General features: G+C 37.3%; 1 protein-coding gene across 2 annotated transcripts; it reads right to left on the reverse strand.

Moving 5' to 3' along the window:
• Positions 1–1,530: 1,530 nt before the first annotated feature.
• iqce (IQ motif containing E) lies at positions 1,531–13,037 on the reverse strand. Of its 2 annotated transcripts, none has more exons than XM_032563025.1 (21): positions 12,662–13,037; positions 12,182–12,223; positions 12,024–12,069; positions 11,795–11,944; positions 11,560–11,652; positions 11,323–11,393; positions 10,354–10,467; positions 10,200–10,250; positions 10,041–10,111; positions 9,886–9,958; positions 9,737–9,777; positions 9,012–9,163; positions 8,721–8,776; positions 8,407–8,636; positions 7,440–7,547; positions 6,171–6,435; positions 5,989–6,075; positions 5,410–5,525; positions 5,242–5,333; positions 2,474–2,548; positions 1,531–2,339 (listed from the first exon to the last, which is right to left on the reverse strand). In XM_032563025.1, exons 1-21 carry the CDS (start codon positions 12,731–12,733, stop codon positions 2,215–2,217), a joined length of 2,130 nt encoding a protein of 709 aa, XP_032418916.1. In that variant the 5' UTR covers positions 12,734–13,037; the 3' UTR covers positions 1,531–2,214. The 2 variants fall into 2 exon arrangements, with proteins under 2 accessions (XP_032418916.1, XP_032418915.1); XM_032563024.1 differs by having other exon boundaries at positions 9,012–9,166.
• Between the last annotated feature and the right edge of the window lie 730 nt (positions 13,038–13,767).

The raw sequence follows: 13,767 nt of genomic DNA on the forward strand, positions 1-13,767 counted from the left end.
ACCTTTGTACTGATTTCCCCAGAACAAAGACAATTCTTTTAAAAAAATAAATACAAAACTATTTATTGAATAGATAATAAAAACAAACATCTGTTTGCTTTAGCTGAGTCATTGTCTTGCTGGAAAACTAACTGTCTTACTGCCAAGAAGCGTTCCCATAGCATGATGCTGCCCCCACCATGCTACCCAGTAGTGGTGATGTATTTATGATGACATGTAGTGTTCGGTGTCTCCCAAATGCAGAATCTTGTTTGATGACCAAAAGGTTCCATTTTTGTCACATCAGACCAAAGTACTTCCACTTCACTCAAGTCTCCCACATGCCTTTGAGTACTCTAGTTGAGCGGATGTGAGTTTTCTTCAGCAGTGGCTTTCTCACTGCCTCTCTCCCTTAAGAGCATCGACTGGTGAAGAATCTGAATAACAGTTGAGTCTCAGCTGCTGAAGTTTGTAGCGCCTTGTGTCCTGGCGTCCTCTCATCAGTCTCCTTGCATGATCACTCAGTTTGTGAGGGCGGAATGATGTACATGTGTCAAATGCCACGCATCTCTTTACAACGGATTTAACTGAACTTCAGGGGACGTTCTTTTTTTTTCCAACCAACCTGGCTTATATTTTTCAATCATTTTTTCTCTGATATGCCTGAGGTATTATTTTTGCCTTCATGCTGTGATGGCAGCCAGGAATAGTGATTAACCAGTGCATGCACCTTCCAGATACAGATATCTTCATATTAAGGTCACCTAAGACTCAGTTCTCGCACTCAGGTGATTTCTAATCCATTCATTCTGAGACTGCCAGCACTGACTGGCCGAATCTCTGTTGCATTAGGTCAGTCACTTTAAAGTGGCTGACCTTTAAAGCCACTTTGTGTTAAATATTTTTGTCATCATTTTGTAGAAATCTGTTTTCACTTTGACATTAAAGTTTTTTTGTAAATCTTTTTGCCAGAGAAGCCAAATGTTGATTGTGATAAATTTGTAAAAGCAATAAAATCAATGACAACACGTCAAAGAGGTGAGAACTTTTTAGGCACTGGATTTTACGCCATACATAACACAGACTAAACTATGGTTCATCTTTCTCCCTATAGACTCTCTAGTGTTCATGTTCCTGTTCCTGATGCTTCAGGTTTGTCACATTCTCTCTTTGGTTCTCTGTTTCTGCTACCTGCTACTTTTTAAACATTCTTTAGATTGTTGCTGAAGGTGCACAGAAGTGCTTTAAAATAACAACACAATGATTTATAGTATACAATTAAGATTACCTTGACGACTGCTTATTGTTAGTTTATTCCAGATGTTAATTTCCTCAAGTAAAACAAAATCACATTAGATTAAATTAATAAGAATTGAACAATTACTGGAAACCAAAAACAAGAAAACAAAAACTTTTAATTACCTTTTGAAGTAAAAAACAACAACTATAGAACACAGTAAAAATTTATTTTACATAGAAACAAACAAAAAAAATACACCAAAATTAAAAACAGAAAACCATCTCAAAAACAAAATAAGAAACAATATGAAATTATATTTATAAAAACACAGCATTTTATTGATTAGGTCACACCCCTATGAAGAACTTTGCACTTTGAACTTTTTTTTGACAGCTTTACAAATGAGTATCTTTCTTCAAGCATAACTTTATTTATCATCATAATCACATTGTGCATCCTGCACTGGAATGACAGTTCAGTATTGCAGCAGAGAGATCTAGAATTTATTTCCAGATTTGCTCTGCAGTGCATCAGATGACGACGGGTTTCTCATCATTCCTCAAAGATCAACCATAATTTCAGAAGTGTTTTACAGCGTGAGGTCATGTTTATGGATTTCATATCAGGCGTGCTGACACATGATCAGTATAATTTACAGTAATGTGGGCTGCTGCTGTAAGATTAATGAGGATCCATCATGCAGCAGCTTTTACAGCAGAGAAGACAAATCGCTTATAGTTTGGAGTATTGCTTAGATCAAAGCTACACAAAGAAAAACTAAGGAGCTGTTTATAACATTCCTGTCATAGTAAGTGATTATGTGCAACAAATTTCTACGTTGTACAAAGTTTGACTCCCAAGAGTATTCTGATTATTCAATGTGTAGAGTCTTTTAGACAGCAAATATTGTGTAATCAATATTATTCTCATCTAAAGCGTATTGATTCTTCAAGTAAGCGTATGACGGCTGTCACTGATGCACATGACCCAAAGAGCTAACGCATTAGGACTTCTCTGTTTCTCAATGGACGTGACGGAGACACAACAATGTCATCAGAATCATCAGATTCAACTACAGCATCCGCATCGACCTCTGCTGAGAAAAGAAGTTCCTGTTGAGCTGTAATGAAACAGACAAGGTTTTCAAAGTTCTATCTGCTCAAACCCAACTGTTATTAATAATATGTTCATTCATGTGTCAATAAAACAGTGAAATGGAGGAAACTGACATCTTTTTTTTTTTCACCCTCTAACCTTGTGCTTGTTGTCTGCAGGAGACAGGATGAAGGTCTTCTTCCTTTTCTGTATTTTTACTAAGAGATGCAGAACCTGACAAAGAAAATAATAATGCAAAAATAACCAGTTATTTCTAAACTGTCGCAGTAAATCCTCAGAGACGTAAGTAGAAACTGGCTGCATTTTAAAAATAATTTTAGGCAAATGCAACCCTCCCCCCCAAAACAAAAAAAACTGTACTGTCCAATACAGACGTGCTTCAGACAACAAGCACTTGGTGTTTGTAAAAATACCAAGTATTTCTGATAAAAAAAGAGAATATGCATGTTCTCATAATGTGGCATGTATTATATAGAGTAAGAAAAACTACAACAACCTTGTTACATAAGTATGCACACACTTAAGTACTTTGTTGAAGCACTTTTTGTTTTATATTTTGTTTTTCAGTCTATGAGCATGACATATCTTCACTTGCCCACTCTAGCCTGCAAAGTTAGCCAAATGTATGTTTGTGAGGACATCTCTTGTCCGCAGCCCTTTGACTATAGACACTGTTCTGTTGTCGTCTCGTGAAGAGGATATTCTAGGTTGTCAATTTTTTTTTATTTTATGCACAATTTCCATAGCAGTCCCCAGAACATAAAATCATTTTTTATTACCTTGTTTTGACTTAGTTTGCTGACTTGGTGCAGCCAGCCTCCATAGAACAGACTGAACTGTTCGCAACAGATTTCTTATCTGCTGCATCTTCCGGCAAACACTGAAATACCCGAGCTTCCTCAGGTATACCTGAGGAAGTACAGTCTGATCTTGTTCACAGATTTACTGTCGCATGTACAGTAAAGGCTGTAATACAGGCAAACTCTGAAGTATTTATTTTCATCCTTCTTAAAAATGAATTATGAAAATATGGTAAATAAAGTTAAGTTAAATTAAGAGTATTTTAATTTAAGGAACCAAACTTCAGCTTAAGTGTGGATCAGTGTTTAATGTACTGGATCAGTGTAAAGTTGCATGTGAAAAGTCTTTTGAAAGAACTTATAATCAAAGTTCTTTATATCACAGAAACCTGGAATATTAAATGGCTCCTGTGGACACAGACCTTGGTGTTAGACCCTCAGTTTCTTAAAAACAAAACAAAAAAAACACCCCCTTTTCTGCAGATCTGCTCAGGCGGTGTTCTCTCAACTGAAGTCAATCATGCATCAAATGCAGAGGCAGGCTAAATATGAACAAAATATCCTTAGCTCACTACTCTGCTCTGTGGAGCCATATGCTGATCACACCTCAGTGATTGCAGCTATGGGAACCAGGAGGTCCCTGAAGTCTCACAGGGTCATTCTGGACCATCCAGCAGCCACAGATCTTTACAAATCACAGATCTGCTGAGTACCGTCATCAGTCTTTATCTCTGGTTGGCGTAGGGCGAGTTCTGTCGAGCACAGATCCATCACTACTCATAAAGGTGTCAGGGAAGTAATGAAGACCAGTTCGGAGGTTCAGAACCGTGATTTACAGCAGCATAAATCAAGACAGGCTCCTGACTCTGGCCCATGTTGGCTGCGGAGGATTTACTGTTGAATCTCCACAGGATTATTAACCACAACACAAACTACACTGAGGTGTGGGAGATTATTGCAACTGGAAAATGATTGAAAAATATAGTCATGGAAACAGATGCAATGATTGACAATGAAATTATAGAAAACCCTAAATAGGCCCAAATTATAGTACCTTCTGGAACAAACAGTTCAAAAGTTAAACGTCTGGGTTTTGACTTGGCCATTGCATCTCATAGATGTCCTTCATTTTCACCTACATTTTCTGCTGTCTGGGTAAATTGCCCTGCTGAAGACCCAGTTTGGCCCATGATTCTGCTGTTAGATAAACACTGTCGGAGTCTATTAAGTATTTGATCATTTATTAGATAAATAATAACTATTATTGATCCAAAATGATACTAGTGATTACAGATGGTAGATGAGCTATTATTTTTTCCTGCTAGTCAGGCCAGAAAACTGCAATCGGTGCACCCCTAACCTTTAGGTTAGATTAGAAGGTTTTGCTGTGCTCTCAGTGACAGAATGTTATAACATAAATCATGCCTCCATCACAGCTAGTTTGAGGGGTTTATGAGAGAATATGCTAGATATTATCTTCATTTTCCTCTTATCTGTCTCAAAGTACTGTTTTCTAGAAGGAAAGTGGTTAATTTAGATTTAGTGTTGGAAACCTTCCAAATAAACTGTTGGATAAATATTTGTCCTAAACTTTAACGTGCTGACTGAAGAATGCAGAGTTTGAGGGAGAGATTTTTATTTTTTCTTGCAATTTCTCTCAGCATTGTGTTGGTCTTCCCAACCTTGGGCTAATTTTCTGATATGTACACTACTGGAAACATTACAACCTGCTTAAAATGGATCTCACTTGGACAAAATATTTTCTTGCTGAATGATGGATTTTAAATTGTTTGAATGTCATTTATCAATCCTTTCAAGACCAATGGCCAAGGACAATTGCGTCTGTAAAATATCTTTCTAGCTTGGCATTGCCAAGGAAAATGCCAGATCTCTTGTGTTTATAAGGTGTCACGGTTGCTGTAGATCAGTTAATCAAATACATTACATTAGCAGCTGCTATTCCTCTAAAAGCTCATATAAGAAAGAGTGAGCTTTGCAGCAAGAAAGTTAAAATCCTAGCTGAACTGGGGCTTTCTGTGTGAAATTACTACTGGTTTTGTCCAACTGCCGATGAATGTAAACTGTAGATATGGGAACCAACCTTACCTTTTCTCCTGGGAGAATCTGTTAAGCCAGCACTTCCTGGTACCGGAGCAGGTGGACAGTTTTCAGTTGGAGAAGGCACAGCGAATCCTGAGCTGAAGCACAGGCAAAAATATTCTAAAAAATATTTTGGCTGAAATTGTTCAAAATTCTGCGTAAAAAATGAGCAACCTCTTTATTGCAATCCTACAACGAGCCAAATGTCCCCTGAAGGCAGATTGAATCAATGTCAAAGCAGCAACATCCAGTCGTCCACCAGAAGTTTTGCTGTTTAAGGAAACTTCTGACTGAAAAAAGAAGATGAACATGAACATAGGCAGGAGATGAAACAAATCTCCATGAATGCCTTTTAGGGCCATCTAGTGGTTGTTTTATGTGTACTGAAACTGAATATTTTCAGCACAAAACATAAATGATAAAATGGCCGACACTTGTATAGCGCCTTGTCAGTGCTAGGACTCTATAGTGATTTACACTACAGTTAGTCATTCACCCATTCACTAGCTGTAATGGATTTTATTTAGAGACATCAGAGTAGAATACAAATGCAGTTCACACTGAGTGTGTGAGCCACGTATCTTTTTCTTTCTGCTTCACATTATTCCCTACTTTTTGTTGGTACATCTCATGGAATGACATGAAAATACACAGTTTGTAAAAATATGGAAAAGTTCAAGTGGCATGAATACCTTTATAAAAGGTCTGTGTGTGTGTGTGTGTGTGTGCGTGTGTGTGTGTGTGGTGAAACACCTTTTTCTCTGTGTTTTTTAGAAAATCTTTCAGCCACGAATCTCTGAAGAGATGGCTCCTTATCACTGACTGTAACATCACAATGTCCTGCACACAGAACACAGAAGAAAACCCTGTTTCTTATATAATACTTCTCTTAGCCATCAGTGACTTCCTTTACATGACCATAGAGTGTTACCTACCCTCTGTCTATGCTGTCTCCAGTTTCTCTGAATGATCAAAGCTGCCTTTTCTTTGTTTGTCATCTCTGCATCTATCCTCAGTGCTTCCTCTCCTTCCTCCTCCTCCTGGTGCCCAGCAGGCCTCTCCTCTTCCTCCTCCTGACCTTCTCTGCGCTGAGCCTCAGGATGCTCCGTCACTGCAGAAGGTGAGCACACCTCAGCCTGTACGAGTTTGCTTCTGTCCTCCAAAGTTTGAATCCTTGTCAATAACTGCTCCAACTCCTGTCTAGAAAAAAAAACAACCTGTAAATCTATATTTGAACAGATAAAAACAACAAAGAGGTAGTCAGAGCAGGTGTGCTATTTCATATGATGGCAAGCAACAGCAACATAGTAGCCACAGAGTGGAGTTTAATGCCTGAAGTATGTTTCTATTGGTTGGAATGCTAAAGCTAAGAGCTGATGGGGAAAATTGTGTGATGGTAAAGAAAGAAAAAAGTAAGAAAACTATGGGTTAAAATCTAATTTCAGCAATAGTGTAACAGTTAAATATTTTCTTATTATTTAGTAGTCCTAATATTAAACCAGTGGTAGTGATCAATAATGTAATAATGGTGTATTACTTGGCAATACCTGTCAATTCTGGCTATTTTAAATTATATTAAAGAAGCTAGTAACACAACAACCTGCCAATATTAATATTTCTGTGAACCATTAAGAAGTCATAACATTTTTGGAGAAACATTTACAAGAAAAAAAATCTATTGAAAATGTATTAATTCCACTAGTAGGCCTGGATTTCTTAATTACTGCAACACATCTGTCTTCATAAAATTGTTAATTAGCTTAGATGTGTGAATTTTTATTGTCATCCTTTGTGAAATATTGTTTGGTAGTTCATTTGGTGGTGCATGTTAGAATTCAGAAAGAGAATTGTGATCAGGTACATGTGTTACAGGTATTAGCAAAAATGTCGACACGTGATTGGTTAAAAAACATCCTCATAAACATCCAGTTATTGCATTATTGGTTGCCACACGGATCACTTCTATAAATAAAGTTTTTATGATGTGGATTCTGAAAGTATAATGTTCACAACTACATGTTCAAAACACAGTGCTTCAAAAAGATGCTATTTGTTGATGCACATACAGGGACAAAAACACTTGATATTTCAGTTTTAATGTAATGAGTGTAGCAGACTTTTGTCTCCAGTGTTTGCCCTGCAGCTCTCTGTGGCTGTTGGTTGATTGGCCCATCGTGACACACAGTACATGATTACAAACACACCGATGCTGCTGTTCCACTCTGTCCAGTTGTTCTTTGTGTTTAGCTTTCAGTCGCTCAGTCTCTTCTGCCAGCTCATCTCTTTCTTTCCTCAGCTGCATCACTTCATCACTAGAAACACAAACAAATACAAAACACAAAACGGATTTATTCAGCTGCTGGGAAAAAAAAGAAAATATTGCAAATAAACCACTTCCCCTCAGTATTCCTTCAAATTTCAATATTTAAAGATTTTCAGGCGTTAGCATGCAAAGGTTAACCTGTACCTGCCTCTACAGTCATCTCTTCTTATTATCTGCAGGTCCCACAAATAATTAAACAAAACAATGCTTTCCAGTGTTCAGAAGAAGGCAATTCATTTTTCAAGTCGAACTTTTACTTGCAAAAAGCACTTGATGGTTTTGAATGAGTGTGCATTTAGTCAGCAAGTCTACTCACATCAAAATACTGAAGGGCACAACATTAAATTCAAATTGTAGAAAACTAGTAAACTTATTCCATAGCCACGTGATTTTCTCTATTCTGATCAAGACCTAATAAGTGACAAAAGCAAACACTTTTCAGTTTCTTTAGTCATTTCTACCAGGCCACAGCTTCTCTCCTTTATGTTTTTTTTTCTGTTACTTTCAAGAATGATAACTTGAGAGAGGAATATTTTCCTTCAATTAGCCAGTGACATCATGTTATTGTGGACGGTTTACTCCAGCTTTTCACTGTTAAATCATCTTCGTATTTGCACTTGTCACAGAACATATTTTGTTTATGAAAACAAAGTACTATATTCCCTATTTTTCCCCCAACATAATGTAAAAGAAAGTAAAACATTTTTTCAATAACCTGGTGTAAAAGCTTTCTATTTAGGCTTATCAATGTCAAAATCCAGTAAAACCCATCCTTCTTAGGCTGATGCCATACATTTTGTTTATTAATTAAGCAGATATGTTGTTTATCAAACTGAATACTTACTCACCTTTGACTGGACAGATTCTCTTGAAGCTCCGCCCTCTCCTCCTCCAATTGGCCGAGGCGTTCCCTCAGAGCAGAAACCTCTCTTTTTTGCTCAGTGACTGTTCCCATGGAGACCACTGCATCTATTGCCAGGGGAAACCCTGGGACCTCTGTAGGCATAGCCTGGGCCTCCTTATTGAACGTGGCTCTGCTCTTTACTGACTGGGCGTGTCTTCTGCTGCTCTCCAGCCTCTGATACCACAGGATAGTGTGAGAGTGTTTAATGCTTCGAAGCCTCAAACTGTACATAAACAATTACTTGGAGCTTCCTCTTACCCTGTCCACCTCTAACAGTCTCCTCAACAACCTTTGTCTACTCCACTCTCTGTAACCTATAGTCACAGACACATATGTTCCTCTTATAATTACAGTACAGGACTCTAAATATAATGTAGCAATGATTCATGGTTTCTTATTGATTTTATACTGAATATATTGAGAAGAAAAAATGCAGCTAATGGATGTTTTAGATTGCAAAGTTACAAAGAAAAAGAACAAAGTTTTGAAAAACATAATAAAGGTTATTATGGGAGCTGCTGCATAAAGATGAGATGAGAACGCAAAGACCTTTAATTCCTGCAGCAGGATCGTCCGTGTTGAGCTCCTCTCTGAGCGCCGCGTTGTCCTGTTGGAGATGCTTCACGTTTTCAGTCAAGCGATGAACGGTGGAGCTTAAAGCTTTCTGCTGCCTCTGAGAACATTTACTCTCTGCTCGACTGCTGCTGACAAACGGACAGGAGGAGACTGAAATGAGCACATGTTTTACATTCGCCACATAACAATCACACAGGAATGGCCTGGTGGTCAGAAAGTAGCATATTTGCTAAATCAGCCCTAACCAGTGACTGGACGGCAAATCTTTAGTGACCACTGAACGCACCACATTAATGTCACCAAAAGAGCCAGAGAAAGAAAGACTTTACAGCAGATTACAAGAAGAATAAATCTAGTACAAAGAGGTGACTGTATTGTCCTTTCAAATTGTCATTGAAAATGCATTATTTGGAAAGGCTGAGGGCCTTTTGGAAAGCTCAGATTTACATTTGGCCCCTCATGGCAGAGGGAACCAATATCAGTCAGCATCAGTCTTACATTTATATCAGCAGGTCAAATATTTCCAGAAACTGGAAATTTGTCACAAAATCCTGATCATGTTGGATTCCCGATGCAGTTATTAAGACGTTGGCCCCATTTGTTAGCTTCAGAACAGCTTTATAAAACATTAGTGCATGTTATGTTGCAACAAGATGAATTCCCAAGAAAGAGATTGTTTGTGTTTCAGTTGCTCACACCTTTTCTCTGCAGCATCTAAAATTATCCTCAATCTTTCAATCTGAAAGATGAGAATCACAAAACATTGTTAAATTATTTTTTAACAGCCTCTGTTACACTTCACTTAAATCTGAACAAATTTAATAATATACACCAAAAGCAGTATTACCTCCTTCAGGTATGTTTCTACAGTGATCTTCAGCTCCTCTAGGTTGGTGGTCCTCAGCTCACTTTGGAGTTTACTATGGAAAACAGGAATAAGCCCAAAATATTGCAGGTCTAAAGACAGCAGTACAATCACAGTGAAATAAAGAACCAGTTTACCTTAAAGAGTTTTCCTTCTCTCGGCACTGCTGCTCCAGCTTTAGGATTCTCTGCTTCAGGCCACTGACAATCTAGAAGGAAAATATTTGATCTTAAAAGATGGATAAATATATTTTAAGACACGTTTCGTACGTTCACCAACAAAATGGACAAACTCACCACACTCCCCTCCTTTCTCTTGTCGACCAAACTACGAATGTATTCAGAGCCCTACCAACCAACATTGAAGGAACATTTTTAGAATCCAAAAAGAAAAAAAAAAAAAAAAAAAAGGCATTCATAGTGAAATTTAAAAACAATTCTGTGATCCTACTTTTGTGGGGTCTAAAAGTTCTCCTATTTGTTTCTCTCTTTTAGCACCATCTTCCTCCAGGCGACGCAGTTTGACTTTCATTTGCTGGTTGTCAGACTTCTGAGCCTGTAGAGTCTGACCACAAAACACAACATAAAATAAATACGTATGCAAATCCAGACCATTCTAAAACAATCTAGCCATCGCTACGAAAACTACATACAGATCATTGAAAAGCAGAAAAATGGCCCGACTTTTTGGAATTCACTTTCAATTCAGTTCAGTTTATTTACACAGCACCAATTCACAACAAAAGTCATCTTTACAAAAAATTATTTAAATTCAATCAAACCTATATTACAAATGCTCCTAGTTATCAAACAGTACAGTATTCTCAATTAATTATTCAAAGTATATAAAAATGTTTCTAAGAAAATATTGTTTTTTATTGTTTGTTTTTTTTAACTTTCCTTTATAAAGCCACTACATTCAAATATATTCATATATAAATATAATCAAAACCACACAATATGTTTAATATGTCAAAGAAAATACAAAATTGATCAATAGAAATGTAGGTTGGCTGGTTGACAAAAAAACTGTGTAAAGCTGGAAATAACTTTAATACACACATTAAACAAACTGTGGTGGTTCAACAGAACATCAGTGTCATAAAAGGTTAAAAGTGTTTCCCCCTCATGTTTTTTTAAACACAAACATTATGTCCAAAACTAAGAATCTTGTTTAATACTTTTCAAAGGAAATCTTCCTTTTAATAATGCCCAACACCAAAACATATGTCACATTAAAACACCGGCAACAGTAAAAGCTTGTGCTCACTTCCTAATGATCAGGAACTTTGTTCATTTTCATTTCTTCCATCTCCAGTGAAGTAATGTCTGTCAGTATTGTGATTTTTAGCTCACATATTCTCCCCGACTCCATCGCTGAAATGTGCGATACAAATAAACTTGATTGATTGACTTTTACCTTTTTGAGGCGAATAATCTCATCATACATGCTGTCTTTATCCTGAGAGTCACCAGCAGCTATAGAAAACCCTGCAAAACATTAAATAGGTGCATAGAATCAAAACGAAGAAATCTCTAAGCAATATTTGCAATTGCAAAATACTGACTTCAAAACTTGTGATATTGTTATTATTACTTTCCTAACTAAATTTGACCTCCAGCTCCACAGCTTGCAAACTTATGAACATGCTCTTACCATTAGATGCAGAAAGGTGTTTCTTTAAGCTTGATTTCTGTTTTAGCAGCTGTGAACTGTCAGCAGACTCTAGACTCACCATGTACGACACACCTGAGAGTGCAGAGAAAACAAAAGTTAAAAGAACAAAAGAAATTGGAAGGGGCCTTTTGTCAGGTTGCACTACATTTTCTCCCACCTATTCTGAGAAAAACTCTCTTCTGAGGAGAAGCTGGGTTTTTAAAATGGAGCCTACCATGGCCGTTGCTCAGGGACGTGAGGTGAGCTGAGCGATGCTCCCTTGAAGTGTTGCCTCTAGTGTCCCCTAAGGAGGGCCTCGGCAGTCTCCAGGCTGCCACTGCTGCTCTTTTGGAGTTCATATTCAGGCTGGAGAGATATGGAGACCCTGAAAATGCCATAAGGATGCAGCTGAGTGTGTTGTTACAGTACTGTAAACGGTCTCAAATTAGCTCAAGCTTTCTTACTGGGAGAAGGTGAAGGCCTCCCAGTAGACTTTTTCCTCGATGTTCTCTAATAAACATGAGATGTTGGAATAGGATGAAGGCATACATTTCAAACTAAAGCCTCTTTTGTTCTTTTTACAAAAAATAAGGGGTTAATAAACCAGAAAAATAAAGTTTACCTTGCTTGAAATATCAGAAGGGAGAGTGAAACCTTCCTCCACCTACAAAAAATAGAACAAGGCTAAATAGTCACAAAAAAAAATGTCAGAAGACAAATGTATATTTAAAAACATTTCAGGTTGTTTCAAACCTTAAAACACGACGCTTAAGGAATCCAACACTTGTATTTTTCCGACTGTAAATGTGTTTTAGAATATTTAGAGGACATATTAGCAAACATGTCTAATAGAATGTAGCAAACAATCTATTAGACAGATTACTATTTTATTATTTAGAGAAAGTATGTGCACGTCAATGTTTGCTAATGGCTAGGTTATGTCGACTAAATAGGAATTTACAATAAAATATTCTAACTAGTAGAAAAGCCAACCATGGATAGGTGTCAGGCTGGATTTTACAGAAAAATCTCACAACGCGGTTTAAGTATAAGATTAAAAATGGACAGATAACAGTTGTGCTTTTTGGTGTAAAAGACTCACCAGCTCTTCACAGTCCTCATCAGTTGGGACATCACTCTCCTCCAAAGACATTTTGTGAGTTGCACTGAACATAACTGGTAAACTGATGTCAAGTAAGTATCAAAACTCTTGCTTCTCGTAAGGTATCCATCCTTTTTCAGTCGAAAGTATTTTACTCAGCTGGGTCCTCTGGCTATTAGTAGTCGATCACGAGAGTTCAGATAACATGCTCGTTGTACTACATCTTAAAATGTTTTTCGAGAAAATAAAAAAATCTTCTCCGGGAATAAGACGTGCATTCGTTCATATTCGTTGAAGCGCCGCCGTCTTGTTTGTGTTTTCTCAGCGGTGTAGCAACACGGTTGCTATTTCTCAGTTAAGCTAGCTGAGAGCCAGAGCACTGCCGGAAGTTATCCAAAAGCATTTTCAAATTAAAAGCATTCCCAAATTCATGAAATAACACATTTTAAACAAACACTTGACTGATGGATTTCTACTGAGTCCTTCCGACAATAGGCATTCATTTTACCTGGCAAAAACAAAAGTTCATATTTCCTTAAGGATCTGATTCGGCCGGCGGGTCGGTTGTGGGTGGAGGGACACAGCTGATTGTGCTAAGACACAAACTAGCGTGAATGTTTGGGTTAAAGTTATGCGACAGAGGAGTGATTCAGATTTCATTATAGATTAAATCAAACTAGAAAGTGAGATGGAAGAATGCGAAGAATTAGTTGATTGAGATCATAGCAGCATGAATAGTGATTATTGTAAAATAAGTGCCGATACACGCGGTGTAGTGATGGGAATTTCGATCTTCTCATAGAGCCGGCTCTTGTGGCTCGCCTCCCAAAGAAGAGCCGGCTCTTTCGGCTCCTAAACGGCTCTTAATTTATGATCATCTGCAGCCCGATAGATAAACATAACTTGGCAAATAGGAATGTTTTATATGATAAATCATTTTGCATTCAATGTTATACTTTCTTAATTTTATGTATTTGTTCTGTTTTGAAAGCAGACATTCTTACTCCATATTTTAATCAAATTTTAGATTTTTAACAAAAACAAATGGTTAATTTATTTGGAATCTGTTTTTCAGTATATGAAAAGATATTCATATACTGAAACTG

This window comes from Xiphophorus hellerii, chromosome 5 (genome assembly GCF_003331165.1).
Source record: "Xiphophorus hellerii strain 12219 chromosome 5, Xiphophorus_hellerii-4.1, whole genome shotgun sequence".
Classification (NCBI taxonomy): domain Eukaryota; kingdom Metazoa; phylum Chordata; class Actinopteri; order Cyprinodontiformes; family Poeciliidae; genus Xiphophorus; species Xiphophorus hellerii.